Source organism: Panicum virgatum, chromosome 6K, assembly GCF_016808335.1.
Source record: "Panicum virgatum strain AP13 chromosome 6K, P.virgatum_v5, whole genome shotgun sequence".
NCBI classification, from domain to species: Eukaryota; Viridiplantae; Streptophyta; class Magnoliopsida; order Poales; family Poaceae; genus Panicum; species Panicum virgatum.
Genome location: NC_053141.1, coordinates 40,026,095 through 40,047,591, shown reverse-complemented (window position 1 = coordinate 40,047,591; position 21,497 = coordinate 40,026,095). Strand labels below are relative to the sequence as shown.

Sequence of the window (21,497 nt, the reverse complement as noted above, 5' to 3'; positions counted from 1 at the left end):
ACTCCACGCCTCATTTGGTGTGTGCTGGAGTTGCTGAAGAGATAGAGAAGTCTACTACACTTGAAGAACATCTCCAACCACCATAGAGCTTCATTGTACATCATATAGGCTTAAGCACACTTGTGAGAGTGCTTAGTGCTTAGTTAGGCTTAGCTCTTGAGAGAGTAAGCTTAAGTGAAAGCCTTGCTACGGCAAGCATCTTGTGTACTCGTCGTGTGGCCCTCCGACTTGGTGTGGAGAGGCAACGACACTTTGTGCGGGGAAGGAGACCCCTCTTGGTGAGAAGCTCCAATAGTGAAGACGGTGCCGGTGGTGACGCTTTGAGAGAGACGGTGGCGGTGGCCTTGTCTTGGTGACTTGGCGCCACTTAGCCTTTGCTTGCCGGAAGCTTTGGTGGCGAACGCAAGACGGTGATCAAGCGAAGAGACTTGGCATCACACTTGTTCTTGTTGGACAAGTGGCCGTGGACGTAGGGAGGGACTTGGTGTCCTAACCGAACCACGTTAAATCGTGTGTCTTGGTGTCTTCACGGGAGTTTGCTTATTCTCTCCCTCACCTCTTTACTTACCGTATTATGTTTCCGCATTTACTCTTTCTTGCGTGCCTTTACTTTCCTAGTTAGTTTGATTAGGATTGGCTATAGGTTGCAAGTCTTTTAGGGGTAAGTAGAGAGTAGCATAGATAAACCTTAGTCATAACTAGCATGTGTAGGACATGTTAGGTTTATCTCATGCAAATAGATTGAGCCCTAGGATAGAAACCGATTAGAGACCCTATTCACCCCCTCCCCCTCTAGGGTCGGACACCCCGGTGATCCTTACACAAGGCCAAGGTGGCGGACTTGATCGGATCCGGGCCACCCACGTGCGGGCTCGGCCAAGCGGCAGTGCACGCGTGCACAGGCACGGCGGCAGCGCTCAGTGTGGGAAGGCAAGGGGGTTGGCATACGCGCGCGAGGATGGGCAAAGGCCCGGCCGCGAGCGCCAGTGCACGGGTCCATGCACGGCGCACGCATGACGTGGCCACGACGGCGGCGGCGAGGTCAGGCTGGAGGTGTGCTCCGCGAGGCTAGGCGGGTGTGTGAGCACGGGTGCGCGCGCGTGTGTCATCCAGGGCTTGGCGTGCGCGCGCACGCATCGCGACGCGATGCAGCCGCGGCGAGGCAGGCCGTGCGCGGACGATGGCGGGTCTGCGGGAACGGTTCTCGCGCGTGGGGCACTGGCAACCCAGGCCCGCGGCAGCGGGTTTGATTCGGCCCCAAGGCTCGGCCTTGTGGCCGGTGCGAGGACGTGCACGTGCAGAAGTCCGTGGAGCGCCACTCCGCGATGTCGTGGAACGACCGTGGCGACGGCGGTGTGGCGGGGCAGGGGCAAGGCTCAAGCGTGGTCAGAGACACGCGCACACGGGCACCTGGGAAGCCAGGGCCGTGGCGGGCAAGAGCTCAGCGCGAGCTACGGCAGCGCGCACGCAGGAAGCTTTGTCACGGCCGGCGGCGCTCGGCCAGCGAAGGCAAGATGGAAAACTACGGGTTCACGGCGGCGGTCACGTCGGGCTCCTGCACGATCAAGGCACACAAAGAGGCAGGGAGGCTCCTAGGGCTGCTCTAGGTGTGGCTCATCGGTGCAGAGGCCGGACAGTAAAAGGGGGTCGACAAGGGGCGAATGGCAGTGGCTCCTACCTAGTGGCTCGAGAGGAGAACACGGCGACGCAGCAGCGAGGTGAGGCCGTGGCGATTCGACGCTGTGTAGGTAGCGCAGGATCATCGGTGTAGTCAATCGGGTTGCCGGCTCGACGAAGCTCCCGGCGGCGGCGGTCCTCCTCCTCCCCGCGGCTCTTCTTCCCCTCTCCTTCTTCTTCTCCTCTCCTCTGCTCCTCCTCTGACTATGGCGGCAGAAGGGGAAAAGTACCCTGAGGGCTCTAGGGTTAGTGAGGCGTCGGCCGTGGGGTTTATATGGGCACAGCGCGAGGCTTGGCAGCGGGCCCGGATGTCGAGGGTTGCAATGGGACGGCCGTGGTGCACGGCAACGTGGCGCGCATCGGGGGTCTCTGCGACGGAAGCTTGGCGCGCAAGCGAGGGGGACAGGGCAGCGCGCTTCGTGGCGGGTGTCGCGGTGTGAGAGCGGGGCCGTTTCCCTGCCTTGTCGCGGAGCAAGGACAGCGAGGCGCGCGCGGCGTGAGGGCGCGGGCAGGTGGAGCAGAGCAGGGCGACGGCGTCAGAGCAGAGGCAGGTCGGGAGGAAGGGGAAAGCTGCAACGTGGGGTCGGGCTGGTGGTGACACAAGAGAGGTGTAAGGATCACCAGGGTGTCCGACCCTAGAGGAGGAGGGGGTGAATAGGGTCGCTAATCGCTTTCTATCCTAGGGCTCAATCTATTGGCATGAGATAAACCTAACACGTCCTACACATGCTAGTTATGACTAAGGTTTATCTATGCTACTCTCAACTTACCCCTAAAAGACTTGCAACCTATAGTCAATCCTAATCAAACTAACTAGGAAAGTAAAGGTACGCAAGATAGAGTAAATACGGAAACGTAATATGGTAAGTAAAGAGGTAAGGGAGAAAATATGCAAACTCCCGTGAAGACACCAAGACACACGATTTAACGTGGTTCGGTTAGGACACCAAGTCCCTCCATACGTCCACGGCCACTTGTCCAACACGAACAAGTGTGATACCGAGTATCTTCGCTTGATCACCGTCTTGCGTTCACCACCAAGGCTCCCAGCAAGCAAAGGCTAAGTGACCCCAAGTCACCAAGACAAGGCCACCACCACCGTCTCTCTCGAAGCGTCACCAACAGCACCGTCTTCACTATTGGAGCTTCTCACCAAGAGGGGTCTCCTTCCCCGCACAAAGTGTCGTTGCCTCTCCACACCAAATCGGAGGGTCACACGACGAATACACAAGATGCTTGCCGCAGCAAGACTTCTCTCAAGGGAGCTCTCGCAAGAACTAGTCCCTATTACAAGCACTAAGCACTCTCACAAGTGTGCTCAAGCCTATATGATGTACAATGAAGCTCTATGGTGGTTGGAGTTGTTCTTCAAGTGTAGTATGCTTCCTTAGTCTCCAGCAACCACAAATGACCCAGCCTTGGGGGTATATATAGGCAGCCCAAGCAAATATAGCCGTTGGAGAAAAGCTGCCAGAAAAACACTTAACGCCAGTTAATCCGACGCACCTCCAAAGCCATCGTTGGTTCAACCGGTGATACTAAACTGCCCGTCTCAAAAACTAGCCGTTACGTGTACGGGCAATCAACCGATGCTGCGTCGGTTTAACCGGTGAGTGTAGTTGTCCTGTGAACTCTGAAAAACAAACCCTCTGGACAACTGCACTGACGTTCACCAAAACCCAAACGTCGGTTAATCCGGTGTATAGACTTTGCCTCAGCTTCTGGGTCCATTGCACCAATGTATTCAACTTTCCTAACGTCGGTTCAACCGGTGAGTATAGTTGTCCTGTGAACTCTGAAAAACAAACCCTCTGGACAACTGCACCGACGTTCACCAAAACCCAAACGTCGGTTAATCCGGTGTATAGACTTTGCCTCAGCTTCTGAGTCCATTGCACTGATGTATTCAACTTTCCTAACGTCGGTTCAACCGGTGATACTAAACTTCCTGGTGTGCTCCAAGTCAATGCACCGACGTATGTAATTTTCTCAGCGTCGGTTTAACCGTAGGGGCGGCCCTTCGGGCCTAGCTGCGCCTATCTTCTATTTGTCATCACTTGAACCTAAAAGACTGAGAATGGTCATCTTAACAATCATATTAGTCCAAGTGTTGTGTTGTCTATATCAATCACCAAAACATTATATTGAAATATGGCATGAGAGGCCATTTTCGCTACAAGAGGGGATAAGGGGGTGAGGTGCTGGCAGCGGGCCGAGCTGGCGAAGCAGGCCGGTGGGGCGGAGCGGGCTGCTCGGCGCGTCCGTGCGCGTGAGCGCGCGCGAGCGCGGGTTGGGCCGCGGATCGGGCCGGTGCAGGGTTAACGGGCCGTGCAAGGAAAGGCGAGTGGGTTGGGCCAGGCGAGAGAGCAGGTCGGAGTGAGAAAGGGGTCCTTGGTGGGTTGGGTTGGTTTTAGGCTAGGTGGGCTTGAAGCTGGGCTGTGTTGGATGGTTGGGCTGGGTGTTAGCGGGTCAGTTAGGGTGGTTAGGTGGGTTAGAGCCCAAACTGAGTTAGAGGTTAGCATTTGAGTTTGAATTTGATTGGCTTAATCAAATTCAACTCCACTCAACTCAATCAAACAAGCTCAAAACAATTGAATAAGATCCAACAAACAATTTTCAAACAAGGTAGATTCAATAAGAATCAAATAACTCCAAATGGATCACACTAGCATTAGGGCCCTTATATTTATTATCTTTTATTTTCTAGGAATTTTGAGAGAGAAAAGAAGACATTCTTAGATTATTCTAGCTATTATCACTTCCACACAAATTTTTTTTGAAAACTCACATTTTTGGAGAATTTAATATTCCGTAAAAATTACGGGATGTTACATCTACCTTGTGTGGTAAGTGTTTGTGTCGGATTGCCATGAATCCACGTTCTTCCAGCTATGCCTCAAGGACTTGCCTCAGACGTGGCTGCGCTGCTTAGGGTTTCTTAGCACCTCAACCAGCATGTCGTGGTCCCTATGAGGTTCGAACCTCCTTGCTTTGCGGCTCATTGTACTTGGTCTTGCCCTACTTTGACTTCTTCGGCCAGCGGGAGTAGAAGTCACATGCCCTCTCATCGAGGACTTGTAACGGATTCTGCTGTCCGGCCGTAGTTGCCTCGCTTCTTCCCGACATCACCTATTCCTCTTACTGGCGTACCCTGTCATGCCTAGGTGGTGCTTGAGCTCGTTCTTCTTTACAAGATCCGAGAACTTCTCGCCCTTGTCCTTCGCTTCTTCAGTAGTCATCTTCTCGATAAACTCATCCCAGACGTGGTGCATGATGAAGTATTTTTCGAAGGGTGTCCTCCCTTTTTGCACATACTAAGTGTTGAGTTTAGACCGGAGGCTACGAAGCGCTTTGCCTGCAACAAACAACGCATGCCCCTTTGCATCAATCTTCATCTTATGGGACTTGGAATTGCCGATGTAGCTTCAGACAGAAGACCCAAATCCTGCAATCTTGGCATCATTCGTCTCCTCTGGTTATTAACTGTGTCACAATCCAGTTGACCCCATCAAGAAGGCTAATCATTTGTTTGATCATGAAGATTGAAGTGGTCTTGGTGCTACAACTTTGAATATTTTGTGGTTTTGGGGATGCTTTCAGTTTGTAATCCCTAATATTTACGGTTTGGACAATGTACATGTGCAGATGAAAGTTATACGGGTTTAGCAGGGATTAGTTGGCTGGCTCATGAATTTATTGTCTATACCTCCAACTTTTACTACTGCGTGAGTAAGATTTGGGATGCTGAGTTTGGCTGGCGTGTTGAATAGAATTGTCCTATATATAGCAAAACACACATAAAACTCATGCATCGTAAATATATTTGTATTCACAATATCGTAAATAAGTACATTCATTGTGGTAAACCTAGGTAGCCATATATACACAATAGGTATTCTATATATGGCCGCCACAGAGTAGTCCTTCCCTATACTCCTAGCTAGCTGTTTACATTACATAATAAATTGACACCATGTTTCGCACCAGAAAATATGGGACTTTACCTACTATACACATGAGGTAGAACAGGTATATGAGGACTCTCTCATCAGTAGCTTGGCACGTATTCATCTTCCAGTTCCAGTAGTTGAGATGTCTGATACTGAGCCATGGCTTGTCATTGATGAAGGATATGACATGATATATGGATCAAATCCTTCATTTTGCATCATGGCGAGCATCTCAAAGTTCATATGTGTGGGCGTTAGCTCAGGTGATTCAGCATCTCCCTCAAGATATTTCACTACTTGTCTCATAGTAGGTCTTCGATCCACAAACGGGTGCGAGCATAACAATCCTAGCTTCAGCGCTAAGCAAGCCTCACTAACATTGTAGTCACCATGTAGTGCAGCATCCACTGTGTCAGTGATGGTTCTGTTGTGCCAATGCTCAAGCACCCAATCAACCAGCATGACTTGTTTTTCTTGTGCATTTTGCCTTATCGGCCTCCGTCCACAAACGACCTCAAGAATGAATATACCAAAGGAAAATACATCTGTAAGCGGGGTTGCCTTTCTAGTGCATGCTAGCTCAGGAGCCAAGTACCCTATGGTGCCAACCACATGGGTGGTTGAAGAATCAACAAGGCCATGGTCATATAATCTAGCAAGACCAAAGTCACCTAGCCGCGCATTCATTTCATTATCAAGCAGTATGTTACTTGCCTTAATATCTCTGTGGATAACAACCTTCTCCCACTCCTCATGCAGGTATAGTAGCCCAGATGCAATTCCTTTGATTATCTGAAACCTATGGGGCCAACTGAGTGTGGGCTTGTTGTCTTGACTATGCAAGTACTTGTCCAGACTTCCATTTGGCATGTACTCATAAACCAAAAAGAGTTCGCCTTTCCGTCGACAATAACCAAGTAAATGCGCAATATTACGATGTTGAAGGCGGCCAATACTAACAATTTCTGCAACAAATTCCTTCATGCCTTGTTTTGACTCATGTGATACCCTCTTTACTGCTATTTCAACATTAGATTTTGGAAGCATACCTTTGTACACTCTTCCAAATCCACCAACTCCCAAGAGATTCTTAGTCTTGAATCCTCCTGTAGAATAATACAGATCTTTGTAGGAGAACCGGTGAGGCCCAAACTCCGTCTCCCAATCTTCTCGTAGCTCAGCATACTTCTTGTTTCTTCGTACAAGTAGAAAAACCGTGAGCCCCACAGTGAAAACCAAAGTTCCTGTTGCAATCGGTAAAACAACCACAAGGACCTTTGGTTGAGGCTTTGGGCCAACACGAGGCAGCTTTGGCAGCTTTCTTATGTCAATAATTGGTGCTGGTCTATTCATACCAAAGCTCCACCCAAGTATGTAGTGTCGGGTGTTATCCTTGCCAGCTCCAGATGCGAAGCCAAGGTATGCAACCTCGGTGATCACTGTCGAGAGGTTGTAGATGGTTGAGATAAGTGGCCTTCCTGGTTTGGACATATAAAGTGAAGACATCGACACATTAATTTGTGAAGTTTCCTCACTGTAATCGATCCAAACAAGCATTGCTTCACCAGTAGTGAGATTCAAGGGGTTGAAGAGACCATTATTGTCATCATAGAAACCAGCTGTGTGGGACTCGTTTGAAATGACACTGTTGATGTCTATTCCAATATGGTTGGCATCAATGTCTCTTAACTCACTGTTTAAGAGGGTGTCAATCTCAATAGCAAATATGTGGTTGCTTAAGTTGCCTTGGTTCATGGTGTTGAAGATGCCAAAGTACTGTAGATCAATGGCGGATGAGAAATTCATGCTTTTCGCAATGAAAAAGGCAAAGCCTTGGCTGGGTCGGTAGTTTGGGTGGATGCCAAATGCAAAAGATACAGAAAAGGATTGCACTATGGAATTGGGAGACTTGCGGAAGTGCAAAGCAGTCGGGTAGAACATGTGACCTATCAACCTCTCATGAGCGTTGGTTAGGTCGACTAGGCCATCTGGTGTGATGGTGGCTACGCCATCAAGAGTGATGTTAGCTCCAGCAAATCCTGAGAAGAGAAATTGATCGTCACCGCCAGCAGCAATGGTTGCAAAGCAAAGGACACTAGTGAAGATGGCACACAGCAGGGAGGAAGACATGGCCTTCATGTCTGAGAAGAATCTAATCAATAAGCGCGGTGCAAAGGAAGATCACTACAACCAACCTTGCAGCCTGCTCCTGAGTTTATACTAGTACGCACCAGAACTACTGAGTCATAACTTCATTTCCCTGTCCAAGTCTTGTCCTTAGTCTGGCCACTTTTCCTAGAAGATTGGTAGTTTAGCTTTCATGGGCCATGTTTAACTTTCAACCATGGTAATCAGAACAAGACGGCTTTCAACTATTGATTGACAGAAAAAAAAATGGTCCAATATTTTGTTTGCAAACGTGGTTTTCTATTTCCAAAATAGTTTTAGTCCGGTTTGATATATCTGTAAAATGCATAACTAAGTTATTTTCAATTAAAACTCTGGAATAATATTTATTTTTTTCTAAACATGTAATCTATATCTATTGGTGTTCTATGGGGTTATTTGAAATTTTTTTCTTTCTGTCCCTAATGTTTTCTGTCTCATAGTTGTGTTTAGTATTTATTTAAACTATCGTTTTGTATTGGAGATTGATAATGATCAAGATAGTTGATCTAGAAGAATACGAGTACAGAAAAAGTTGAAAGTTGGCACTAATTCCATAGGTGCTATGCTCTACCATAAGTATATAGGCTTCAATATACCAATGCTTTGCCTCCAACACTGTACAATCAGCTGGCCATTTCATTAATATATGTAAAATAGAACACAGAGCGATAATTTCAATATATTACGAGATTCGCTAGAATTTCTACGGTTGTCGTAATCAGGGGCTATTCTCCATATATTCAATAATAGCGACGTATTATATATAATGAGTCATCCTGATTTCGACTCGATGACATCAGCGTGCAGAAAAATTCACCGATCTTTGATTTGGAATATGTTTCTTGGTAGATACTTGATGCGGACTTGTATGGATACGGAGAAACGACGGTCTAGACAGGATGTCAGCAAGACTTGACCTACCAATGTCTGCATCTTACCACCAGTTTCCTAGCGTGCCCACTGCTCGACCATTTGAATCACTAGTCCATTGTCCACTACCTTAAGACGAAGATTTTTCATCATGGTCCGAGACGAGACCGCTAGACCACGTATCTCTAGTAAAGATATTTTCATCGATATCCCACGGTGTTGAGACTAACATTAACGCGTGTGAGTGTGGTGTGTGCAACATATATCCCTGTAAGAATGGTTTGGAACGCTTGCCATCTCAGGTCACGTTGCCGTTGGGGAGAGAGTGGAGTGGATTATCCACGCCCATACCCACAAATTACCCATCCCCAATTAACCCATATCCAAATGAGTGGATAATTACCTAACGGATGGATAATTCAATGGGTGGGCAATAGGTCTATTGGTTGAAATGGATCCCACCTCAAAAGCTGGACCCTAAAAATAAAACCTCACGTTCAAACTATAAAATTTTATCAAAATTGACTGAAATTTATTGGAGACGACTCAATATGATCTGCAGCTACTCTGTGCAAAACAGTGTGGCAAGACCTACACGTGAACCCCACATCAAGAGTCGGACCCTGAAAATAAAATCTCGCATTCACACTATAAAATTTTATCAAAATTAACTGAAATTTGTTGGAAACAACTTGGTATGATCGGCAGCTACTCTATGCAAAGCGACCTACACGTGGGCCCCACGTCAAGAACGGGGCCCTGGAAATAAAACCTCGCGTTCACACTATAAAATTTTATCAAAATTGACTGAAATTTGTTAGAGATGACTAAGTATAACCGGCAGCTACTCTGTGCAAAATAGTGTAGCTACACATACACGTGGGCCCCACGTCAAGAGCGGAGCTACGGAACATAAGAGAATAAAAAAGAACTAACTAACGGGTACGTGGGTAAAACGGGTATTATCTATATATACTCTATCCATATGCAAGTTGAGATGGGTAACCCATACCCTACCCAAATACAATGGGTATGGATTTGGGTAAGGATAATGGGTACCTATGGCAACTTGACCGGACAATAATGCCGGCATATCACCATCACCCATTGATTGACGTTCAAGACGACTCAGCTGTAAGACGTCTGTGATCAATATTTAGTGATGGTGTTTGGTTCTACGCATCAAGCAACGTAAGGTAAATGGAATGGTTCCCGGCAGCAACGGAAAGGAAATCTTTGATTTACGTATCTTGTTTGGTCCAGGCATGGGAACCGGAAGAAAAATTATTTGTTTGGTTGTCGTTGATCTGAACCTCTCTCGATCAGTCGCTTCCGGACCACGGTGACATGCTGTACGTCTGGACCGTAGAGTTGATGTTTTTTCTATGGTGAGCGCGGAGCCAGTGGTAGGACAGTCGGCTCAGGTCAGTCAACCATGCGTTTGCATTATTGACGACCCAGATTTGGTGTGTGCTTCTGATCTCTCCACGCTATTCTACGCCATGTATAGCCTAGCTACACATGGCACTAGCAAGCTACTGATTCCCCCACTTTCTAGTACTCTCTCGGATTGCTACCCTCTTGGAAGCCATGGCGGCGAGCACCGTCGTCGACTCCGACGGCCAGGAGTTCCGGCGCTACGGCGGGCGTGTCACCACCTTTGTCGTCCTCTCCTGCATCACCGCTGGCATGGGCGGAGTCATCTTCGGTTACGATATTGGAATCTCCGGTGCGCGCGTACACCTCGCTTGAACGACATGGAGAATATTTGCATCAGACTGATCGAGCTGTGGCGTGGCGTGCAGGTGGCGTGACGTCGATGGACCCGTTCTTGAGGAAGTTCTTCCCTAAGGTGTATCGGCAGATGAAGGGTTCAAGCGTCAGCAACTACTGCAAGTTCGACAGCCAGCTTCTCACCGCCTTCACATCCTCGCTGTATGTCGCCGGCCTCATCACCACTTTGCTCGCGTCCTGGGTCACCTCCAGGTGCGGCCGCCGCCCATCCATGATCATCGCCGGGGCCGCGTTTCTCGCTGGCGGGGCGATCGGAGGAGCGGCAGTTGATGTGTACATGGTGATTTTCGGACGCGTGCTCCTTGGTGTCGGGCTCGGCTTTGGGAACCAGGTTACAACGCTAATCTTAATCTGTCGGTTTAATTTTCTGTTCAAGTTCCATAATAATAAGGGGGCGGGGGAAAATGGCAAATGTTAGAAGTTGCTCGGGCAACTGACAGTCAAATCATCGCACAAGACTCAATAACTATTTTTATTCCGGAACAAAAAAAAATCCGGAACAAATTTTTTGTATTGCTATAACAGTTAAAAAATTATTCCAAAACAAAATAGGCCCAACAACATAAAATCTATAGTGGGTGACAAGTCTGCTGGGGTCACCCGTGTGACCCCCAGCAGCCCTCAGGAAAACCTCCTTCGAGCTGTTTGGTTGTCAGGTTGTTTATGCAAACGTAAATAAACTAAACATGTGGACGTTACCTCAAGAGAGGCGATTTCAACTCATTTCATTCACATTTGCGTTATTGTGGAATGAACCAAATAGCACGCCAGATGCGACTTACAATTCTTTTTTAGACTTAGTATGGATATAGAAACTGATAGACACGAGTGTACACTCACTCCTATAAATATATGCACGTATATTGTTTATTTTGACCTGTAAATTTGGGAAAGTTTAGGTTGGATTCTTCTTCCTCTCTCTCTTGTATTGTCAGTGAAGTGTAAAATTTACTAATATGTTTTATGCAGTTCTCCATGGTTCAAATTTTTTAGATAGGACTAAGACCTTTTTGGATCTATGAGACCTACTTTTTGTTAAATCCCACTAATTTGTAGATTAGTAGGCTAATTAACAATGGAACTAGTCAATGATTATAGATTAATTAACAACAATTAGTTTATCTTTTGATCTTTGCTAAACATTATTAGTCAACAAGTGTTAGTCCTATTCTATAAACAGGGCCTAAATTTAGAGCATCTCTGTTGTAGTTTTTCGCTTAAGAGAATAGCTAATTAATATAATGCAAAATCAAAATTATATCCATACTTTGAGAGAGCATTTCATTCTTTAAAGGAAAAAGTCTATTTTTGGTCCCTCAAATTTTATGAAAGTCTACTTCGTGTCCCTCAACTTTCAAAACCGTTCATACTACTCCCCTCGGTGGTTGCTACAGTAACCATGGGTTTGCTACAGTCAATGTGGGTTTGTTTTCCCCATTTTTTTATTTATTTTGGCTGGATCCTTAAAAAAATTATAGTAAATCACAAGAAAAATGATAAAATGAAAAATTAAATTTTGTTGGACTCCACATTAGTCGATCTACACAGTGAACATATAATATAGTATGCTTTAGTACAAATTTTTTGCTATGAAGGTTTTCTTTTTTCTATTTTATTTATTTGGATGAATCTTTAAAAAATCATATAAAAATTATAAAATATAAAATTCAATTTTTTTGGAGTCCACATGAATACATTTACAGAGTAAATATATAATATGGTCTCCAACAAAATTGGCCTTTTTATTTTATGATTTTTTTATGACTTATTATGATTTTTCTAATATCCAGCCAAAATAAATAAAAAATGGAAAAACAAAACAACAGTTATTGCAGCAAACCCATAATTACTATAGCAAAACCACCGTCCGAAACGACCGAGGGGCGTAATATGAACGGTTTCGCACGTTGAGTGACCTGTTTTGTCCGGTTTTAGAGTCAAGGGATATAAAGTAGATTTTCACGAAAGTTGAGAGACCAAAAATAAACTTTTTGCTTCTTCAATCCATCCACTGGCCTTTCAGCCCAACCGCCCGCTCGGCCTGTTGCCACGGCCCAGCACCCGCTTTGCCCGCTTGCCTCGTCCAATACCATATGGCCTGTATCTCACAGTATTGACAGCCAAGCTGGGATGGGTTGGCCCGGTTAACGGTTTGGCCTTTGCTTATCCAGATGTTTTAAGCAAGGAGGGGTTAGCCAACAAATGGTTGTTTTAACCTCTTCCAACATCCAATTCTTCAACCATGCACTTACGCGCCATCTTATTACTATATTTACAATAATTCTTTTGTATAATTTTTTTTGGACAGAGTGATGTACTCTAGTACAAAAAAGATATTTAGAGGCCGTTAAAATTGAATTTCAAAGGCGATTTAAACAACCGATACAATACCACCGATTGTTAAAATAAGTGATTTTCAAAGTCGGTTTTAAGTTCGCTTTTAAAAATATATTTTCGGAGGTAGTTCTCTTAAGTCAACTGCCCTAATTTTCAGAGGCGGTTCTCTTAAGTCAACCACCTCTGAAAATCAATTTTAAAATTTTTTAAAAAAATATCATTTACCTTCTAACAAATATAAGAAAAAAATTAACATGGCCCGAAGGGCTATGGAGTGGCCACAACTCACAAGATTTATTTATCACTTATTTTGGACATAAGTACCAGCACACGGATTAGCCTCTCCCTCACACGATGCCTCCCTTACCATACCATCACTAATGCCAGTTCTACAATGTTGTCTATTTGTACGAACTAGTATAATGCTCATGAAACAACAACAAAAATTATTTTTGCATAGTTCAAATTTTACACAATTATATAGTGACCGTGCTAACACAACGGCTTTATTCTAGGATTCACATGAAAATAACCAAACAACGACATTTTTAGATAACACACCAATTGTATATAACCATGTATATTATCTGAAAAACACTCATGCATAACAAGGCATAATAAATTCATGTAGATCCCAACATTAGGGATGGTTTGTGCCTGGGATTTATTTATGGCCATGGCAAAACTTAACCTTACTGGGAATCTCTTGAACTTGAAAGGAAGAGAAATATCATCCGAGGGAGATAATGATAGCCTTGGAATGTAAATGTTTCATGATCAATTATAAAGAGCCTGCAATGTCAACTTTGGTTGAAGCAACAGTGCCCAATCATTCATGTTCTCTCTAAAAACAGTGGCCAGTCATTTATTTTTTTAACAGAGGAGCAATTGTTTTTTTTAACTGAAAATAGAAGCTCTATTTTATTCGTTGCTGAATGAAAACAGAAGCTAATTTATTCGTTGCTGAAAAGTGAATATACTAAAACGCTACTGAATGAGATACTCAGTCCAGGCAAGATCAGACACTTGATATTAGCCGTAGTTAAAAAAAATTATCAATCCAGATACCATCATTAAAGAGTAATAGATCAGACACTTGATATATTGAAGTACATCCAACGGTTGCCTGTGCAAGGGCATGTGCCGCAAAATAAACTTTGTCGTGCCCGGAGTTCTCTGTCTGACTCTGAGTCGCGGGGTTTGACTTTGTTTTGAGTGAAAACGCAGGCGGTACCGCTCTACCTGTCGGAAATGGCCCCTCCCGTGTACCGAGGTGCCTTCAGCAACGGCTTCCAGCTCTGCGTCAGCATCGGGGCCGTTACCGCGCACCTCATCAACTTCGGCGCCGAAAAGATCAAGGGAGGGTGGGGTTGGCGGGTGTCCCTGGCGCTTGCTGCCGTGCCAGGCGGATTCCTCGCCCTCGGTGCGCTCTTCCTGCCGGAGACGCCCAACAGCCTAGTGCAGCAAGGCAAGGACCAGGAACACGCCAGGGCCCTGCTGAAGAGGATCCGCGGCGTCGACGACGTCAGCGACGAGATGGCCGACATTGTCGCCGCCACCCAGCAGGCCAAGGCAGGCCGCGGCCTGCAACTGATCCTGTTCCAGCGGCGGTACCGCCCCCAGCTCGTGATGGCCGTCATGATACCCTTCTTCCAGCAGGTGACAGGTATCAACGCGATTTCGTTCTACGCCCCGGTGCTGCTGCGCACCATTGGCTTGGGGGAGAGCGCGTCTCTGCTGTCGGTGGTGGTGACTGGCAGCATCGGCTTGGTGTCCACGGCCGTCTCCATGTCTCTCGTCGACAGGGCCGGGCGGCGGACGCTCTTCTTCGTCGGCGGTGCTCAGATGCTGGTGTGCCAGCTCATGATCGGGGCCATCATGGCCACGCAGCTCGGTGACCAAGGGCAGGTGAGCAAGGCCGTCGCGCTCGTGCTCATCGTCCTCATAGCGGCCTACGTGGCCGCGTTCGCGCTGTCTTGGGGCCCGCTGGGGTGGCTGGTGCCGAGCGAAATCTTCCCACTGGAGGTGAGGTCTGCTGGGCAGAGCATCGCGGTGGCCGTCAACTTTCTCCTCACGACGTTCGTGGCACAGTTGTTCCTGGCCATGCTGTGCCGCATGAAGTCCGGCATCTTCTTCTTCTTCGCGGCCTGGCTGGTGATCATGACCACCTTTGTGTACCTGCTGCTGCCGGAGACCAAGGGGAAGCCAATGGAGCAGGTCGGAGAGCTATGGGGACACCATTGGTTCTGGAAAAGGTTCGCTGGCACGGAGGAAGGGCGGACAACCAACAAGCTATCATGCAACTAAACTTCAATTCGTTGACAAAAAAAGAATATATGTACCAGTCTTGAATTTTTTATATTTGTTACTAGTAAATGTGTTTGTGTGTTGCACATGGAGTTGGAGTACGTATGGTTGCACGGTCATCTTGTCGATCGCATCATGTACCGATGTACGTGCACTAATTCTTCTTATGATCAGACGTTGTATCATATATTTATACGATGGTTAATTCGTCTTCAAATTAGAATCCATACTAGCCATGATATATAGACAGTGGCAGAGATAAGCCTAGGGCCGCATTAGCCCATGTTTTTTATAGTTTTTTTAGTGGTCCCATGTTTTCTACTCCCTCCGTTCCGTTCCATTCCAAAATGTAGGTCGTTTTGATTTTTTTAGATTTATATAATTTGCTACGTATCTAGACATATATTATATCTAAATGCATAGCAAAAACTATGAATCTAAAAAATCCAAAACGACCTACATTTTGGAACAGAGAGAGTATATCGTAGCGAACTGTTCCAAAGAGACAATTCATCTAGCAAAATCAGCCCATGGACAAGGCAAGACTCACGACAAGACTCTTGACACAACTCTTGACACAAAACTTGAAAAAAATACTCGAGTCTTTGACATGACATTGGCGAAGCATGAATGTTCATGCACAAGTTTATTTCGCTCCACTCAAAACTACTCAATTCTTGAGCTTTTGCGGCTGCCGGCCTTCCTACTGAGCTCATGGGCGGTCGATGCCACCAAGCAGCGATCAAGTTGTACTCGCATGTGTGAACAAAAAAAAAATTGCTTAAAAACAAAAGAAAAAAATTAAAAAAAATAAACTCACGAACTGTTAGGCTTCATGTTGCAACTTCTATATCTGTTTCTACTGAATCTCTCTGTTTCTCCTGAATCTCCTCCAAGCATGCTGCAACTTCTGCTTCATCAACATCCCTGCAATTTTACAGATCACGCCACCTAGTTAATTTTGGTGCCCATCTCTTATCTCCAGACTATAGTGTCTATTACACTCAATAGCAGCCAAATAAGCTAGAAATTTTTTGCATTATTTTTGCACTCCATAATTGCAGAAAAGAAGATTCCAACATGTCATTTAAAACACTAACAAGTTATCCAATCACACGCTCTACCACAAACTTATACGCACATGAAGGAACCAACCTCTCATGTACACAAGCAATTGCACCTTTTACACAAAATGCTAATTAACGTACCAAAGAAAAAATATGTATTATCAGCAGGTATTTTATTTTAAAAAATAGATATCTAGCACCAGTTTCTACCAAGGAACGATGCAATGGTATTGATTTTGAAAATAGAAACAAACATTACTTTACGGCTCACACGGCGCTAATTCAACAACCACCACGGCAATACTACAAGAGATTGCACAAAAATATATATTTTTTGCAAAGGTTAATATAGGGCAAACAAAAAAAAAAGAATTCCCCAACAGAGACCTTGCCGTGGAGGGATGGTTAGGCATCAAACCTGTACACCCTCCGCACCACAAGGTCCTCAATTCTTTCCAGGCCTTTGACTATGCAAAAGTTGTATCAAATAAACTTAATCGAGCATGTAAGATAGAGGCAGTATGGAAATGACAGTGTTTGGGAACGTCTTGAACCTTTGTGGGGCTTTGTGAACTGTTCCTCCATGACAAGCACCATTTCGTCCATGTTAGGATCATTGCATCTCTAAACCAACACAGCTACAGACCCAGTGGTTGCATCAGAAGAATCAGCTGTGCATTGAAGACATAACAATGACTGCTTAGGAACAATACCTAACAGTACATTTTGAATTAGAGTGCAAAAATAAATTTCAGCAAATTTCAACTTCCTCACCCTCCAGTTCGTCCTCTTTGTTGTCTCCCTCCAAAACTTGGCAACTACCTCCTCCTCTGGACCAATCAGGGAAGTGAAATCCTCTAACCTTTTGGTTCCTCTCGCTAAAGCTTCTTCTCCTTTGGGTAGTCACATTTCACATCTGAGACAACAGCTACATGACACAAAATCAGCATCAAAAAGTTTGAAATGCCACAAATAATCAGGAATGCAGTCCTCTCGCAGCATAATTAATCAGGAAATGCAGTCCACAAACAATCGGAGAGTGTAAGGAAGTCGATAGTGGAAATGAAATCCTCTCACCTTTCAGTTCAGTCTTGTTGCACCTTGTCCTCCTTTGATGCCCCGCGACCTTGCGAGATGCCGTCCTCTGGCTCTTCCAAGTGTTTAGGGTCAGCACCACCTCACCCGTCTAAAGCACCTTAGTCCAATACAAGTTGTCCTCAAGCCATTCATTTACAATTTTGACACCATCCAACTTGACCCACCGAAAAGGGGTCATAGAGCTGAAGGAATAAAAAAGGAAATTTATCACAATTTTGACATTGGTCAGACTAAGGATGCCTACATCAAGTTGCTCTAAACAGAAAAGGCTGCTGCTGCTTCTTTTTGTTACAAGATTAATGACGAAATAATATCCTACAAGAGCCACTGGACCAAATAAGATGGACTAATCAGTAATACTAAAAACCATGTGACAAAAAGAAAGAAAGGGCATATCATTATTCAAAAAGAAAGAAAGGGCATATCATTATTTGCATATAGTCGACTTCAGCACATAACAACTCATTAACAGGATAACAGCTCATTCTGCAAGCAAGAAAGGGCATATTGCTCATCTGCACAAAGTCAAAATCAGTCACTCAAAAGCATATTTGACCGTCAGTAATGTCTTGACATGTAGCATGAAATAGTGTATATGATTTACGAGAATTCTGTACAGTGAATATATTGAAGTCTCATAACATGAATCTAAGTTAAGAGATCAGAAAAAGAAAGATATCAATTTTTTACTATGATCTATGACATATAAAATTTAAAATGTATTGTCGGCAAAAAAAATCCTAGAATAAATAAATTATGACATTGGTCTACGGTAGAACATGATCCAGGTATATATAGATATAGTGTGATCCTAGGGCATAGATATAGTATGATCCGACTAAAAAGCAATGCAGCCTGTTGTAATAACTGGCATTCAGATGATATGAGTACTTGATACTAAAAAAAAGATGACATGAGTACTTCCAAACTCCCACATCCTCATACGTAATCACAAGGAGGTCAGTAAATTTATGGTTGCTCACCGCAGCCAGTGTTGGGATGGATGTGAATGGATGCTCAAGCAACCGACAGATGTAATTGAATAATAAAACAAAAATTACAATCTGCTCATAGGGTGAGTAGAAAAATAAACAATGACAAAGTGATTAGTTACCAAGAAAACTGGGAATTAGTCACAATTGGCCGGCCAAGGTCTGTCTCCTGTAATTCGGCAAGTTTCAGATAAATCTCCTATGCAGCAGCAGGTGAACCGATGGCCGGGACCAGGCCATCGCCAGCGGCGTGCCTAAGCAACAAGCCAGTAATGTTAATCACTTAATCAAAGGAAAATCATTACCTAATCCACACATATGGCCTCGGGATTGACTGAGCACAAACGGTTTTTGCAGCTGCTCACCTCAGGCGTTGTGTTCCCCGGCCTCGCGATTGAATGAGTAAAAATGGACGCGCGTGCGAGGTCGGCCGCCGAGTCGAAGCGGAGGAAGATCTCACCTAGGATCTAGTCGGTGAAGATCGGCTACGATGTTGGGTCGCTGGCATCCGGATGCAACGGTGGGTCCCCGGCGTCCTGAGGGCTGAGGCGACGCTTGGTAGCCGCCTCGCGCATCTACGCCGGCATGGCCAACACAGGGTCCCTCATCCCTGCAGTCGGCTCCATGTCGGCCAGCGCCCGGCTGTCTGGCGGCATGGGGAGAGGAGGATCCGGCGGCGTGGCGGCAGTGAACCCTAACCACAGGACGGGGAGGGTAGAGGAGGGCCATATTTTATTTTTTTCGGTGGAAAGAGGCACTTACGGTGTTTTTCTTTTTCTTCGTGGAAAATTGCGTTCTTGCCCTTGTTCATATGCCAATTGTGATTTTACCCCTCTATTTTTTAACTTTGTATTTTTACCCCTGATATTTTAAAACGAATGGCCCGTTTGCCCTTGGTTTTGACGTCCGTCAGATGGACTTGGATTATAAATGATTAAAAAGATTCGAAAATAGAAAACCAAAGGCCACCTGACCATAGTGCCCCTTATCCTTATCTCTTCATCCCAATCCTCACGCACCGTTCCTCGTTAGGGATGGCAACGAGTCGGATAAGGTATGGATAAAGTAAATACCCATCTGTGATAATACCCGAAACTCTAAGACATACTCGTACCCGCGAAGTCTTGCGGGTAGAATTTTATACCCGTACCCACAGGGTACGGGTCGGGTTTCGGGTACCCATCGGGTATATTGATGATAGTATAAATAACATGTCATTTGGTCATATAGATTAACACATTTTGAATTTATCGCTCATACAAGCTAATACAAAGCTAAACGGTTCATCCTACACCTTTTTTCTTACCTTCAGCATATATTTTATAGTTGTATGTAAATAAATGTATTCAATTCTAGCTAAGTATGAAGTATTTCATCTAAAAAATGCAACAATGATACATAAACTTCACTACAAACAATAAGCAAAATGTCAATGTCACTTTCATATCTTCTAGTTCATACAATCACAAGAAAATAAAATATAAAATTTGAGAATACATGAGTTCACTAGATTATAATAATTGTATTTCGGGTAATCGTTGGGTAACCGCAGGTAAAAATTCTTAGCCGTGTTTTTCCGCGAATAAAATTATGTACGCGTACTCGTACCCGCGGGTAAAATTTCATACCCATACCCTCACCCGTCGGGTCGGGTACTCGCGGGTAAAATTGACATCCCTATTCCTCGTCGTTCGGGTCACTCTGCTCGTCGCGGTTAGGCGGCGGTCTTCCGTGGCGGCGCAGAAGGTTCGAAGGGGAGGGGAAGCCGCTGCTCCAGGTTGCGAGCACAGGTAAGGTGCCTTCAAGCATGGTTCTTAAGACGTCGCCTAGGCGACATGGCGTGCTCGTGGTGGTAGGCGTCCCCCTCGTCTTGCCAGGATGCCTATGGCATCCGCCTTAGGCACGAGGCGTCCTCCTGGGCGTCGCAAGGTGTCGTCTGGGCATCCCAGAGCACGAGCGGGCGCCATAGATGGGGTATCGCGCAGGAAATCGACGGCGCGAGCGGGAAATCAAGGGTGCAGGCACGAAATCGAGTGGCAAAACCACCCAAACCCTGCAAAATCGAGAAAGAATAGAAAGAGAGAGGGAAGAACGAGAGGGACTGAGGGAGGCGGAAGAACTCACGGCGCCTGGGCGAATCTTGGGCGACGGCGACCCCTGCGCCGCCGCGCATCTCCGCCTATCCGCGAGGCCACTGCCCCGTGCAGCCCTGCCTCCTCTGCGCCACATCTGCTAGTCGGCGGCCCCGACTCCTCTACGCCGCCGTGCGGCCCGGGCTCCTCTGTACCTCTTCTGCTGGTCGACGACAGCTGGTCCGTGGCCTCGTGCGGCCCTTCGCAAGACTACAATGGCCAGTTAATTTATCTGCAGTCTCCCCGTCCCCTCCCCTCTACTTCGCTGCTCTTGCTTGCTCTGCTGCTCGCGCTGGCTCTGCTGCTTGCTTTGCTGCTAGTGCTGGCTCTGCTACTTGCTTTGCTGCTAGTGCTGGCTCTGCTGCTTGCTCTGCTTTTTGCCTCTAGCCCTCTACTGCTTGCTTAAATACTAGTGTGTGGCTCTACTCTGCCATTTAAAATCAAGTCATATTGTTATATGTTAGTGGCTTTGTGATCTGTGCCTCTTTTGCTTACTCTTTGTGGACTGATGTATTGAACTAGGACCTATTAATCATGCCCACTAAACTCTAAGTTTGTGGACTGATGTATTGAACTAATGATATTTAGTTATATTGTCATTCTCATGCATTTATGTTGCTAATTTTGTCTAGCTTTCACTTAATTATTTTGATTATTGGTCTTGCTGATTGATTTGTTGCTCATTCTTTATGTAGCTTGCTGCATGGGAGAATAGAAAGGATGGCAGGAGCAACTGGAAAGGGAAGAATGTATGCTACAACAGCTCAACAAAGATGTGTATATACTACTAAATTTTGCTGTCATGGGTATATTTTGGGATGTCTATGGTGTCGTCTCGCCGTGCGCCTTATACACCTAGGTGTTCTGAGGGGTAGGTCGGCACGAGGAGCCGTATTGCCGCGAGAACATTGCCTTCGCGCGGAGGTTCCTCGTGGGTGCGGCTGCAGCTCCCGGCAGCGGCTCCTGCGTGCGGCCGCGGCGCCCGCCCGCGGGAGGCCGTGCGCGCGTCGGCCGCCACCGGCGGCGCCTTGCCGCGGCTCACCGGCAGCGTCCGCCTGCACGTCCCGACGTCCGTAGGTCCCGGCACTACACGGCCGCTGGTCA

At 46.0% G+C, this 21,497-nt stretch overlaps 2 protein-coding genes and 1 long non-coding RNA gene across 13 annotated transcripts; 1 reads left to right on the top strand and 2 right to left on the bottom strand.

Moving 5' to 3' along the window:
* Nucleotides 1-5,481: 5,481 nt before the first annotated feature.
* LOC120712613 (L-type lectin-domain containing receptor kinase SIT2-like) lies at nucleotides 5,482-7,841 on the bottom strand. The gene has a single exon (XM_039998440.1). It carries the CDS (start codon nucleotides 7,764-7,766, stop codon nucleotides 5,745-5,747), a length of 2,022 nt encoding a protein of 673 aa, XP_039854374.1. The 5' UTR covers nucleotides 7,767-7,841; the 3' UTR covers nucleotides 5,482-5,744.
* A 1,830-nt stretch (nucleotides 7,842-9,671) lies between these two features.
* Nucleotides 9,672-15,327, top strand: LOC120712615 (hexose carrier protein HEX6-like). 6 transcript variants are annotated; one of them, XM_039998447.1, is made up of 5 exons: nucleotides 9,684-9,862; nucleotides 9,930-10,090; nucleotides 10,225-10,395; nucleotides 10,472-10,791; nucleotides 14,025-15,327. In XM_039998447.1, the coding sequence occupies exons 3-5, from the start codon at nucleotides 10,257-10,259 to the stop codon at nucleotides 15,102-15,104; spliced, it is 1,539 nt and encodes a 512-aa protein (XP_039854381.1). In that variant the 5' UTR covers nucleotides 9,684-9,862; nucleotides 9,930-10,090; nucleotides 10,225-10,256; the 3' UTR covers nucleotides 15,105-15,327. The 6 variants fall into 6 exon arrangements, with proteins under 6 accessions (XP_039854376.1, XP_039854381.1, XP_039854382.1 ...); XM_039998442.1 differs by having other exon boundaries at nucleotides 9,672-9,862; nucleotides 9,930-10,395; XM_039998448.1 differs by having other exon boundaries at nucleotides 9,734-10,395; nucleotides 10,472-10,562; nucleotides 10,653-10,791.
* Nucleotides 15,328-15,597: 270 nt separating this feature from the next.
* On the bottom strand, nucleotides 15,598-19,013 carry LOC120712616. Of its 6 annotated transcripts, none has more exons than XR_005690962.1 (6): nucleotides 18,627-19,013; nucleotides 17,249-18,515; nucleotides 16,946-17,099; nucleotides 16,726-16,842; nucleotides 16,559-16,638; nucleotides 15,598-16,031 (listed from the first exon to the last, which is right to left on the bottom strand). It is a non-coding gene; the product is annotated as an uncharacterized LOC120712616 (long non-coding RNA). The 6 variants fall into 6 exon arrangements; XR_005690963.1 differs by having other exon boundaries at nucleotides 16,590-16,638; XR_005690960.1 differs by lacking the exon at nucleotides 16,559-16,638 and having other exon boundaries at nucleotides 17,249-17,451; nucleotides 18,384-18,515; nucleotides 18,627-19,004.
* Between the last annotated feature and the right edge of the window lie 2,484 nt (nucleotides 19,014-21,497).